This window comes from Blastomyces gilchristii, assembly GCF_000003855.2.
Source record: "Blastomyces gilchristii SLH14081 genomic scaffold supercont1.2, whole genome shotgun sequence".
In the NCBI taxonomy this organism is placed as follows: Eukaryota; Fungi; Ascomycota; class Eurotiomycetes; order Onygenales; family Ajellomycetaceae; genus Blastomyces; species Blastomyces gilchristii.
This window is the reverse complement of record NW_003101681.1, coordinates 4,778,742-4,792,604: the sequence shown is the minus strand read 5'-3', so window position 1 is coordinate 4,792,604 and position 13,863 is coordinate 4,778,742. Positions and strand designations below refer to the sequence as shown.

At 27.8% G+C, this 13,863-nt stretch overlaps 1 protein-coding gene across 1 annotated transcript; it reads left to right on the top strand.

Moving 5' to 3' along the window:
- Window positions 1–8,461: 8,461 nt before the first annotated feature.
- On the top strand, window positions 8,462–9,439 carry BDBG_16367 (uncharacterized protein; the record flags this gene model as incomplete). Its single annotated transcript, XM_031724332.1, has 4 exons — window positions 8,462–8,527; window positions 8,574–8,952; window positions 9,104–9,134; window positions 9,358–9,439. Coding segments are annotated over 4 exons (557 nt in total), but the record flags the coding sequence as incomplete, so codon positions are not given.
- Between the last annotated feature and the right edge of the window lie 4,424 nt (window positions 9,440–13,863).

The following is a 13,863-nucleotide window of genomic DNA, read 5'->3' as shown; positions in this document are numbered from 1 at the left end:
TCACATTAGATAGTAGTCCCATACTGTTTCAGTGAGACTTACTGTCTACTCTTGTCACATTTTTCAAATGGAACCATGATTTCCACTTCTCAATTTAAATTATTTTTATTGCTTTAAATGACTTTAAATCTTATTTAAGTATTATCAAAAAGTGTTACTTTTTAAAAAATTAAAAATAGTCTAAAAAAAACCTTAAAATGTCTAAAAATAGTAACTTTATGCCATGAATGAAACTAAATGAAATCAAATGAAATCACTTTCTCATTTTTTTCAAGTCATGGTTTCATTTTAAGATCTGATATATAGTCACTTTACATGTTTTTTTAATGACTAGTCCCAGCGGGATTCACACCAAGAAATGTATGAGATCAGACCAAATAAGACCAAACATGAAATTCATGATCCCGGCGGCCAGTCTAGATTTTGAAATATACTGATTTTATAGTTATTAATATATCATTATCTGTCAGTTATGTATTGAATACTGTTACAGAAATGTCTTTTTATATCTTTCTACTAAAGATAGATTAGATTGAATGAGATGATATATGAGTGAAACTTGATGTTAATATCTTGATACATCAAAGACAGACAGAGTTTTCATGAAAATTACACTTCAGATGTATCTGTTGATTATGTACTTATTATTATTACTGAGGTATCTTTTTGTATTTTTCTGCTAAGAATCAGTCAGATTGAGAAGAGTGATATGAGAGTGAGACTTGATGTTAATGTTTTTAAACATCAAAGATAGACAGGGTTTTCACAGAGATTGCTTCTCAGATATCTTCACAATTATAAATCAGAGATCTTTCAAAATCAAGAAGATTAGCACATATGACTAGGTCTCTTCACCGTACAATTTGTATGGCAATTAGGCTCAGGGTTGTGGTGTGATAGGGGTGAATGAGAGATAATTTCACACAGGAGTTTCAAATAATGTCTGGTTCACATTTGGCTGAATAACTCCACCACCACACGGGGTATGCAGTCGGCGACGGGGTCGAAATGCTTGTATGATTGAGGGCTTTTCAATGGATCTATCAGTGGGTTCTTATTCGAAAAATTGAGCGAGTTCGTGATGAAGCGGTTGAATTATTAATACTGTAAATACTCTCTGCTTCATTAAAGAGAGAAATTGATAGTTGTGAAGAGATTGAATATTATAACTGATAAGAGTATAAGTATGAGTTTTCTTTATTTTCTTCTTTATTAATTATTAAATTATGTTCACAGCTCAATCTTTGTTTTTCTATATTTTTTGACTTAAATAATAATATAATTTCTTCTTTTCTTTGTATACACTGCAGACTGTTCATTTCAGTAGAAACTTATCATCTTTATAGACTAGAGTTTATAAATAACAGTGTTAATATCTTTGTTATAATTAGATTCTTAGTAAAGATTACATTATTCTGACTTATCAGAATTTATAGTATAAAAGTTATATCTCAGCTTTTATAGATGTCTTATCTAGACTGACTGCGGAGATTATGAATTTTATATTTGATCTCATTTAATCTGATCTCATATATTTCTTAGTGTGAATTCTGGTGAGACTAATCAGTAAAAAAACATACAAATTGACTATTTATCAGATCTCAAAGTGAGATCATGACTTAGAAAAAATAAGAAAGTGATCTCATTTGATTTCATTTAATCTCATTCTTGGCATAAAGTTACTATTTTTAGACATTTTAAGGTTTTTTTAGACTATTTTTAATTTTTTAAAAAGTAACTCTTTTTGATAATACTCAAATGAGATTTAAAGTCATTTAAGGCAATAAAAAGAATTTAAATTGAGAAGTGAAAATCATGATCTCATTTGAAAAATATAATAAGAGTAGACAGTAAGTCTTACTGAGATAGTATGAAACTACTATCTAATCTTAAAACCATGTAATAGAATTAATTAAATTGATAATGAGATCATTAAATATTCTGATTCTAATGTCAGACACAGTTACACAGTCATTCTAGTCTTATCTGTCTGAATAATTCTTAAGTGAACTTATTTATCTTATGAGAATACTCTTATCACTGAAGCTTAAATCAAAGCTTATAATCTTACTTCTCTGAGTTAATAATTTGTTTTAATATGATATTCTCTTTCACTCTTTAGTACTTTATAAATAGAGTGATGAGTCATAGAGTTTTCTTCTAAGAATTTCTTATATTTATGAAGTAAAGAGATATAAAAAATATTATATACCTATAACTTAGATAATGATTTCAATCTATAGAACTGTAAGCTAACTTTCTTTATAATTTTATAAGACTCTATCTATAAGAGATTTAGCTTCTTACTAGATTTCTGTACAATAATATTTTTCAGACTCAGTCAGACTCTATTATCTTTCTTAGAACTCTTTATAATATGCTTAAAGTTATAGTATATCTTTTAATACTTCTAAGTCTTTCTCAAGAATTTACAGATATTTTTCTGAATATTCTGAATTCTCTTAGTCTGTTTATAGATATTACTACACTCTATAATATACTCTCACAGATTTATCAAGATTATCTGTGAGTAAGTCTCAGTGAGTATTTTAAAGAGAGTTTTATCTGTACAGATATACTTTAAGTTATTATATATAAACTCTGTAAATGATAATTAATACACTCAGTTATTCTGATTGTAATTAACACAGCACTGCAGATACTGTTTTAATATACTTATTAAGTATTCTATCTAATTATATATCTACTGATGAAAAGCTGTACTTAGATCTCATGAGATCTTTAGTATAGTTATTAAGTCAGATTAGAACTCTCTTATAAAAATTAATTCTCTATCTGAGACAATGTTCATAGATAATTCATGCAATTAAATTATATTACAGATGAATATGTAAGTTAAATTCTTTGACTTTAAGTTCTTACAGATGAGTCTAAAGTGTGTTTATCTTGATAAAGTAATCTATTATTATGAGCATACTGTCAAAGAGAATATTATACATGTTCTTGCTTTTAGAGAGACTTATAAAAGTGTTTATTTCTAGCTATTCTCAAGATTTCTGTAGAATGAGTAGAGAAGTAAGTTCTTTATATAATCTGAACTGCATTACTTATAAACTCTGATAAATAGTATAAGAATTAACTATTTTCTTTATAAGCTCTTATATCTTCAGTCAGAAGTATTTTCTTATAAGTAACTTATAAGTTCTAGTATCTGTAAAATAATCTGCTAGAGAACAGTCATGATATCTTTTAATAAGTTCTATATATAGAAACTTATTTATAAATATATAAATTCAGCTCTCTCTTTATAAGAGATTATTTATATTTCTTTAATTCTTTATTTCTACAGAGTTAATCTCTGCTGTGAGTAGTTTTTAAATACACTGAGTATATTCATTCTTCAGTTACAGTTCTGACAATCTGAATACAAGATCTTATAAAGACTTATACTCTATTTCTTTATACATCAGATCTTTCACAGTACTTCTCAAAGTCTACAAACTCTTTAGATTATAGATACTCTCTTTAAGAATTCTCATAAAGATTCTCAAAGTGTTAACTATCAGTAATATAAGAAGAAGTTATATAGACTTCTTTTCTCTCTCTCTTCTCTTCTCTTATAAGAGATTAGACTAGCCGCTGAGATCATGAATTTCACGTTTGATCTCATTTGATCTGGTCTCATACATTTCTTAGCATGAATCTCACTGAGACTAGTCATTAAAAAAACATGCAAAGTAACTATATATGAGATCTTAAAATAGAATCATGACTTGAAAAAAATGAGAAAGTGATCTCATTTGATTTCATTTAATCTCATTCTTGCTATAAAGTTACTATTTTTAGACATTTTAAGGTTTTTGTTAGACTATTTTTAATTTTTTAAAAAGTAACACTTTTTGGTAACACTCAAATGAGATTTAAAGTCATTTAAAGCAATAAAAATAATTTAAATTGAGAAGTGGAAATCATGGTCTCATTTGAAAAATGTGACAAGAGTAGACAGTAAGTTTCACTGAGACAGTGTGAAAGTACTATCTAATGTTAAAACCGTGCAATGAGATTAGTCAAATTGATAATAAGACTATCAGAAAATCTGGTCCTGGTCTCAGACACGGTCACACGGTCAGTCTATAAGAGATTGAGAGACTCTTCAGTCAATCTCTTTATAATACTCAGTCTGAGTATCTTATAAAGGTTTTCTGTCTTCTCTACTCTCTCTATATCTGTTAGTCTGACCTTCTTAACATAGGCAGATCTGTAAGAGAGTTTATTTACTCAGTTCTTGATTTTCTTAGTATACTTTATCTTGAATCAGAACTCACTTAGTTTCTTAGATCAGTAGATCTACTACTGTGAGAGTTTCTTGATTAAAGTGAACTATTATAAGCTGTTATAATCAGTTCTAACAGTAATCACTGTTATAAGACTCTTAAAGTAATAATATCAGTAATAGAAGAATTTCACTATTATAAGAAGCTTCTGATTATAAATATTATAGTTAATCTTCATAGATTACATCTTCTGTGAAAAAAAGATCACTGAAACTAGACTTATCATGTGACCGTATCTGAGATCAGAATCAGAATATTTGATAATCTCATTATTAATTTAACTAATTTTATTACACAGTTTTAAGATTAGATAGTAGCTTCATACTATCTCAGTGAAACTTACTGTCTACTCTTATCACATTTTTTAAATGAGATCATGATTTTCACTTCTCAATTTAAATTCTTTTTATTGCTTTAAATGACTTTAAATCTCATTGAAGTATTATCAAAAAGTGTTACTTTTTAAAAAATTAAAAATAGTCTAAAAAAAACATTAAAATGTTTAAAAATAGTAACTTTATATTAAGAATGAGATTAAATGAAATTAAATGAGCTCACTTTCTTATTTTTTCTAAGTTATAGTCTCATTTAAAGATCTGATAAATAGTTACTTTGCATGTTTTTTTAATAATTAGTCTCAGCGGGATTCACGCTAAGAAATGTATGAGATCAGGCCAAATAGAACTAAATATGAAATTTATGATCCCGGCGGCTAGTCTAACTGAAACTCAGTTCTTATTTAACTGTAGTTATAAGACTATTTCTGAAATTGTAAAGAAGAAGACATCTATCTTCAATTTAATTAAGAGTAAGAAATCAAAGTGAAATAGTATTATTATATCTGTGAATATCTATTTCAATCTTGTAAAAACTCTGTGAGCTTTTAAGATAAGAAAGTTCTTACAATTTTCTCTTTTTAATAATCTTTTCATTCTTTATTTATAAGATAACTTTATCTTATTTTCACTCTTTAACATGTCTGTAAGAGTTAAGAAGATTCTCATAAATATAAAGATAAACTATCTATAGAAATTCACAAAACTTAGAAAGATCTGAATTTTATAAATACTAGTTAGCTTCAGTTATGATAGAATAGTCTTAATCTGTAAAGATTTCATCTAAATATCATTTATAGTAATTACATATTCTAAAAAATTGATCTGATAAGTACTGAAGTTGTACTTTACAAGCTTAATATACAGTTCTGTCTTATTCAAGACCTTTAATATAGTTTATATATACTCAGTGTGTTCTTTCTTCTTTATAAAGTATATTATCACATTATTCAGATATATTATTATAAAGATATTTAGATATATATAAAGTATTTTATTAATGAAAGACTGAAATACTACAGAGACATTAGTCAGATTAAAAGATATTACTAGATATTTAAATAATTTCAGTGTAATTTTAAAGACAGTCTTTCATTCATTCTTAGACTGTATTCAAAGCTGTGTATAAATATTAATCATATTCAGTTCTGTGAATATAACGGCTTTCATAAGACAGTTGATCACATTCTCAATCAGAGACAGAGAGTAGTAACTCTTTATAATCTTGAAGTTCAGATTATAATATTTTATATATAATTTGTAATCTTTATTCTTCTTATTTATAAATATCACAGAGACTTCTGCAGAGATCTGTGAAGATTAGATAAAGTAATTCTTTAATTTCTTCTTTATATAAGTCTGCAGAGCTTCTGTCTCATGATGAGAGAGCTTATAGATTAATTCTTAGAAGAGTTTCTACTCTTCTATTAAATCTGTTGCTAGATTCTTCTTATAGTAAGATGAAAGCTTAGCTGTCTTAGCTGAACTGAATATCTCTATAAGATCTCAGTATTTCTCTAATATCTGAAGCTTAGTTTTCATAACTGCAAAGTGCTTAGATATTTACAAAGTTATTATATAAATAAGCTTATCTTCTCTAATTAACTCTGCAGTAATTACATGATATTAAGATTGAATAGCAGTCTTATACTATCTTAGTGAGACTCACTAGCTACTCTTATCACATTTTTAAAAGAAGATCATGATTTTCACTTCTTCATTTAAATTCATTTTATTACTTTAAATAACTTTAAATCTTATTTGAGTGTTATCAAATATCATTACTTTTTAAAAAATTAAAAATAGTTTAAAAAAAACTTTAAAATCTCTAAAAATAGTAACTTTATACTAAGAATAAGACTAAATGAAATCAAATGAAATCACTTTCTTAATTCTTCTAAGTCATAGTCTCATTTTGAGATCTGATTAATAGTCACTTTGCATGTTTTTTTAATGTCTAGTCTCAGTGAGATTTATGCCAAGAAATGTATGAGATCAGATCAAATAGAATTAAACATGAAATTTATAATTCCGCTAACCAGTCTATTCTTGTGTAATGTTAAATACAGGCTAATTGTTAATTATACAGAAGGAAATACAGGTGTTGAGATCATACTAAGATAATAAGAACATAGAAAATACAAAGAAGTGATAATTAAATACATGTAATAATAACTTCTTATCTCAGAAATATAGAGTAATTTATTGAAGTAATTTATACACCTGTGTATTTATTAGAAACCTGAGATGCTTGAGTTCTGAATTTTATATATTCTCTACAGGTTTCAAACTTATACATCTTGATTTCTCATATCAAGATGCTATCAGATAGCCGCATTAACTATTCAGTTATTAGAGCTATTTCAGAGCTCTGTTTCTACAGATTTTAATTCATGTTATAATTTTATAAAGTACTGTGAGTAGTCTTTATCAGATCTCTTACCTCTTTTTCTAATACTAGTAATTACAGATCAGATGTTCTCTATTCAGCTTGCAGAGTTTCTTAACTTATTCTCTAAATAGATCTTAAGAACTGATTAGTGAGCTCTTTTATAGTTATTCTTTAAATAATTCAGTCAATTCTTGACTTCAGTGTAGTAGAGATCTGTTATTACATAAATAATAGCTTCTTCATCTTTTATATTACACAGTCAGACTTATAAGTTAATTTGTAAGAAATTCCGCTTCTTGCGGATTCTTTACCTCTATTTCTATCTCTCATGTAATTAACAGAGTTAGCAGCCCTTGACTATATACAACTCTACAGACTGAAGTTTGTGAATACTATTTATAACTCAGCTTGAATACTATTATATATTTAACTTCTACATTTTATCTTTCTACTGTGAATACTTCTAGTAGTTAATAGTATATATTATATCAAGCTGTAAATACTCAAATAATCATCTGTAAGCACTTGTTCTTATATTTCAAGCTCTGTTAATTAGTAATCATCTGTTATAACTGAATGAACTAGAAACTTATATACTTTAATCTCTATAAACTCTACTATAGACACTCAGAAGCAGTTATCTGAATTATAAATAATCTCTATAAAAGAAGTCTTAGAGATCTTATTAATTATTTATAGAATATTATTTTCTATATCTGTAATAGAGAAACTCTCTGAACTTATAAATAAATTAATCTTAGTAAAGAATATTCTTAAGTATCTCTTATAAAATTAATCTATTTTTCTATAAAAAATACTTACTATGAATAAACACTCTCAAACTAATGTGATTCAAAGGTTGCTTGAGCCAGCGTACGATTACAGGCGTACGCTGGCTTCTTATATACTGTACACTAAATTAATTGGTGGCCGCTATGACCTCTTTACATTTGTAAGCAAGTTCAGAAGCGGCTGTGTTATTATCTGATGATTATACATTCTTCTGAATCACATTCTCTCTCATCAGATTCAGTCATGCTTATGTGATCATAATGTTCACTCTAGCTTCATGCAGATTAGTGTGTTACTAGTGTTTATAATTGTGTGACCTATTTCTGATTCAGCTAGTATTCTGCATACACTCTCACAAAGAAACTTTTACTATATTATATTACTTATTCACTAACTTTTCTCATTCTTCAATCATCTTCTTCATTATTGTTATCATTGAATGTTATTATCTTCTTCAAGATTTCTGTCTCTTCTTCTGTCTAACATCTTCTATCTGTTTATATATTATATTATACACATTTCTGATGATGATCTCTTATTCTTATAATAAGCATCATTGTAGTGCTTATACTGAGCAGTTTATTAGCAGTAAGTGTAATATATTATGAAATATGATCAGAACTTGTTTATCTTCTAACAGTTGCTAGAATATACTATTATGAATGACATGTCTTCTTCATCTTCTTATACACTCTTAGTTATTTTTCTTCATAGTGAGCTTCTGATTATGTCTTCTGACATAATTTTGCATGAACACAGATGCTGATATATTTGTTTTTATTTATATAAAATCTTCATACATTGACAGATCTGTGTCTGCTGATAATAGTGAACTCAATATTGAATTATTGATCAAGAACTTAAAGAATGTGATAATAAAGAAATTGTCTGTACTATATATAACTAAGTCTTCTATGTCTCTCTCTGCCTCTTCTACTGCTATTTCTTCCTCTGCTGCTTCTCTTCAATCTTCTACTCTTATCTCTGTTTTCAGTTCTCTCACTTCTGCTACCTCTGTTTCTATGACTCTCACTCTCACTACTTCTGCTCTCTCTGCTTCTACTATCTCTGCTTTCATTATCAGCTCTCCCTGTTTCAAGAAGATATTATATAGGCTTAATGAATTACATTTCTCAGTGTATATACTTCTGCTCTTCTTATCAACTTCTAGAATAATCTATTGTATGAAGACTGTGTATAACATAACTATTTAAAGCTCAGTTACAGATATCAATTATTATGTTTATTTTAAATATTTATAATGAGATAATTATTCATTTATACTGAAGAATCATCTCTCTTCTTAACAGTGTTAAGATTGTAAGTCTTTTCTTTTTTCTCTTCTCTTCTAATACTGATTTTTCTAGAAGCAATTGTTATGAGTTTTATTATACACAAAGTCATGATGTTCACAGATACTAAGAAACTTTTTATAACTATTAAATTCAATATTATAAGTATATTTACTCTGATGAATATCTTTGAAATAATTAATCTATATCAGTCTATTCTCTGATATTTATCATTTAACTTTGTAATGCAGATGAAGAATATCTGTGTTTTCAGAAATAGAAACACAGATATTATACTCTTTTACACTCACAGATGTGAGACTTATATATCTTGTCTGAGATATTATTATAAGAATAAGCTGTTTATATACTGTGTTCTGCTTTCTGTATTCTCTTATATCTCTCTCTCTCTTTCTGAAAAGCCTTGTATGTGTTGTAATTATGTGTACAATTCTAAGATCAGTGAGTGTTTGTTCAGTAATTATTATCTCTACTTTTACAGTTTTTATATACTAATAATAGTTCTTAATTACTTCAGTGTCAGAGATTATTTTAATTAAAGATAATAACACTGCTGAGACTACTCTCTCTCACTCTTAAGCTTCTTCTATTGCTTTCTCTTTCTTTTCTGCAGAGAAGATTGTGCATACACTGAGTTATAAGTATTCAGCTCTGAGTGACTTCTGCTATTATTTATTCAGTTCTGTATCTTCTTCTTCTTCTGTTTCTTCTATTTCTGTTCTCTCTGTTCTGACTTCTGATTCTGTGAATTCTGCACTCTTCTTCAATTTTTCTATATATATGTGTATGCATTTCTATATCAGCATTTCAGTCAATCTTGTGATAAATGATATTAATATCATACACAGAGTAATAGAGAAATCAGAGACATGTGTAATATTATTACAAGAGTAGCTTACAGCTCTTGAATTTCTTACAGATCTTGAGTTTTAAGATTTTCTTTGTTTTTAACATTTTTCAGATAGTATGGCATTGAAAATAGATTAAATATATGATATATGAAAATGAATGAAATATGTATAATAATATTTATCTTTTACAGCTAACTCTTATAATTGATGATCAATTCATTTCTCTTTTCTTAGGCTTTTTCTTTATCTGCTAGTCACTACTCTTACATGACCTCTATATAATACAGTGTTCAATGACTAGGTTTGACAGCTTTCTTCTTTTATGATTCTGTCTCACATATTATACTGTCTCTCTTCGCCTGCTCAGATCACTACAGTGAATAGCTCATTGAAACTAATCTTGCTTAATCTCTGAGTGTTCTCAGAGATTAAGATAACTTGGTCTCACACATCTGTAAATATTTCAGATGATTTATTCTTTATAATCTCTGTGATTGAACTGATGTAAATAGTCAAATTTAACTCTGAATCTCTTTTTCTTCTGTGATCTGACTCATATACAAGTCTGCTGCTTTGAGATTACTCTTTACTGTGTTGTATTCACTGTCTGCAGTGTGTTATCATACAACTGGCTATAGTCTCATCACTTATTAAAGTATGATATTCATCTGATTTCTTCATTACTTCTCATTCTTTTCTTATAATTATGAAAAGATTGAAATAAGTGAGATTAACTGATTTGTAAGTGTCTATGATTTCTCTTACTTTGTAAGGCTTTTCAATTATAAGTCTCTTTTTTTTCAATACTGATGATAGTGCTGTAGATAATTATAATTCACTTGAGTCTTACATCTTTACTTTTATAAGTTATGAATCATTTATTAAGTTATATAAGATCTGTCTCTCTGATTCTTTCAATGCATATGTTTTTAGAGAATGTGATTTAAGTATTTTATATAACTCAAATCATCTAGATTGAAACTTCTCAGAACTCTTATTATATACAAGAACTCATATTCTTATCTTAAGACTTGATTTCTTAACTAGTGAGTCTCATATTCTTTTCAATTGAATTGCTCAGTTCAGGAGTAACTCATTAGCTTTTGCATGTATGTGACTGATCTCTTTCAATCTTGATTCCATGTCTGCAACTGTTGTGTCTGCAACTGCTGTTTCTGCTGTGTCTGCAACTGATGCATCTGCAACTGCTGTTTCTGCTGCATCTGCAACTGATGCATCTGCAACTGCTATTCTCTCTCTCATCTTTTCTGAAGCATTCTCCGGGATGCGCGGATGCAATTCATACAACAGGTAGAATGATGAATGCTTGGAGACTGCATGCTGTTGAATCTGTGTAACTAATAGTGCCTGTCTGAGATATTCATCTCATAGTCTTGTAGGCTTGCTCACTAGATATTTCATCAGCATGTTGCTCAAGATTTCATTCAAGTGTTTCATCTTCTCATTGATCTGTGAATGATATGACATTGTTCTACAATGTCTTGTCTGTAACTGGCTCATGAAATGTCTTATCACTTCTTCTATAAGGTTCACACTGTTATCAGTTAGAATCTCACACAGCATTTCATAGTTGATATAGATCTCATTATATAGAAACTTTGTCATTATCTTCTCTGTCATCTCTGAAACTGCTTTCACAACTGGCCAGTCAGTAGTATAATCAATAGCAGTTATTATTCATCAATTTTCATTTAATGTTCACAGTAATATGTCTATAAGATTCATCTCTCATTGTTTAAATAGTTGTATTATACACTTCATCTGATGTTATACTTTCTCATATTCTAATCCTTTCTTAGATTCTTTTACAACCTGATAATTCAGGCACTTGTAAGTATACATCTGAATATTCTCAGTCATACTTGATCAGTATACTCTTGATTTAAGTATGCTTATGAGTTCAGAGCTTTCTAAGTGACTGAATTTCTTATGTATATAAGTTATCAAGTCATGTCTAAATAAATGTTCTAGATAGAGAGCATTCATATATTCTAGATTATAATAAAGCATAATATCATTTTTCAATTTTCTCAGTTTAAAGTTTGAAAGTATCTCTTCTACTACTTTTATAAGATACTTGTTATCTGATATCTTACTATTCTTCATTTGAGAGATTATTATGTTCACTCATTCTCATTTCTTACACTCTCTCAGTGTGTTTAACACAAACTTCTCTTATATCTAGTTCACAGAACTCTCACTTATGAAATTGAGTCTATAACTGATTACATCAGACATCACAGTATTCAATCTCTTTTAATATTTGATATGAAGATTATATGCTTAAAACTCTGAGATTCAATATACTAAGCATTTGAAAGGTTTTATTATTAATTATAGATAAATAAGACTTTTGTGATTTATAATCACTGTTGTTATATACTGATTATTAATATATCTATTTCATAACATCAGTGTATGCTTGATTACTAGTAATTCCTTTTCATATACTGAGTAATTGAGCTCAGTGTCTGATAGTTTTCTATCATTGTACATTATCAGATACAGCTTGCTATTCTTACTCATCTGTAGAAGAGTATCTTTGATAGCTCATTCAGATGCATCTGTCTTAATATAGAAAGATTTATCATGATCTGATTAAATAAGTACTGAGAATGTTATTATATATTCTCTCAGTATGAGAAAAGTCTCTTCACACACAGTATTTCAGATAATTGAATAAAACTTCTTCTTTCACAGATTTGTATCTATTTCTCTTAAGAGATCTGAGAGTGATGCAGATATTTATACAAAATTCTTGATAAATCTATAATAATATGAGATTAACTCAAGAAACTGTTGTACATGATATACATTTCTCAGCTGCAGTTAATTTACTATAATATTCAATTTCTCTGAGATGAGATGTATATAGTCATCACTCACTACATATTCTACAAACTTCAACTCTTTCATTTCAAACACATACTTTGTTAATTTAATATAGAGCTTATACTCTGTCAGAGTTGTAAGCACTTCATTGAGATACTTCAGATATTCATTGTATAAGTTTGAAAAGACTAGAATTTTATCAAGATATATAAGATATGAGATTTCATTCTGTTTATAAAGAATTGTATTTATTATTATTTAAAAGATAATGAGTGCATTGATCAGACTGAATAATATTATCAGAAATTTGAACTTTTTTTATTATATATTAAACATGATTTGTAGAACTGACAGTTTACTTATATAAATCTATCAGTATTCTGAGAGAAGATTGATCTTTGATAGATATTAAGTGTTTTCAACTGTATTCAACTGTTATTGAATCTGTGACAGTGAATATTCATTCTTAATTATAAGCTTATTAAGTGCTTAATAATCAATACACATCTGTCACTTCTTATCTGTCTTTTTCATAAATAGAACTGAGAAGCCTCACATACTTGATAAGAGTTATATGAGATCATGTTCTAGAAGATCTGTGATCTGACACTTCTGTTCTTTAAGATATGTTTATAACAGAGAGTATGCATTCTGATTCACTGATTTTATATTTCTCATGTTAATCTCATATACAAATTCTCATTTTAGTGATAATTCTGATGAAAGATCTGTTTAAAAGATCTTTTCATACTTCTTCAGAAGCTTCTTCATACACTTATTCTTCTATATATTCTTTATCTTAGTTTTCTCTGCTTTCAGATTCTGTATGATATACAGAATGCTTTTAGATGAGATCTTGTAAATTATTCTCTTTACTTATTAATGTATAAGTAGATTTAATTCTTCTATATCAGAGATGTGAAATGTTCTTCTCATATCAGTTAATAGAATTGTATGAATCATTTTCTTCTTATCAGTTAACTGTATATGACATATACATCATTGAATCTGCAGATTAAATCTTTGAAATTA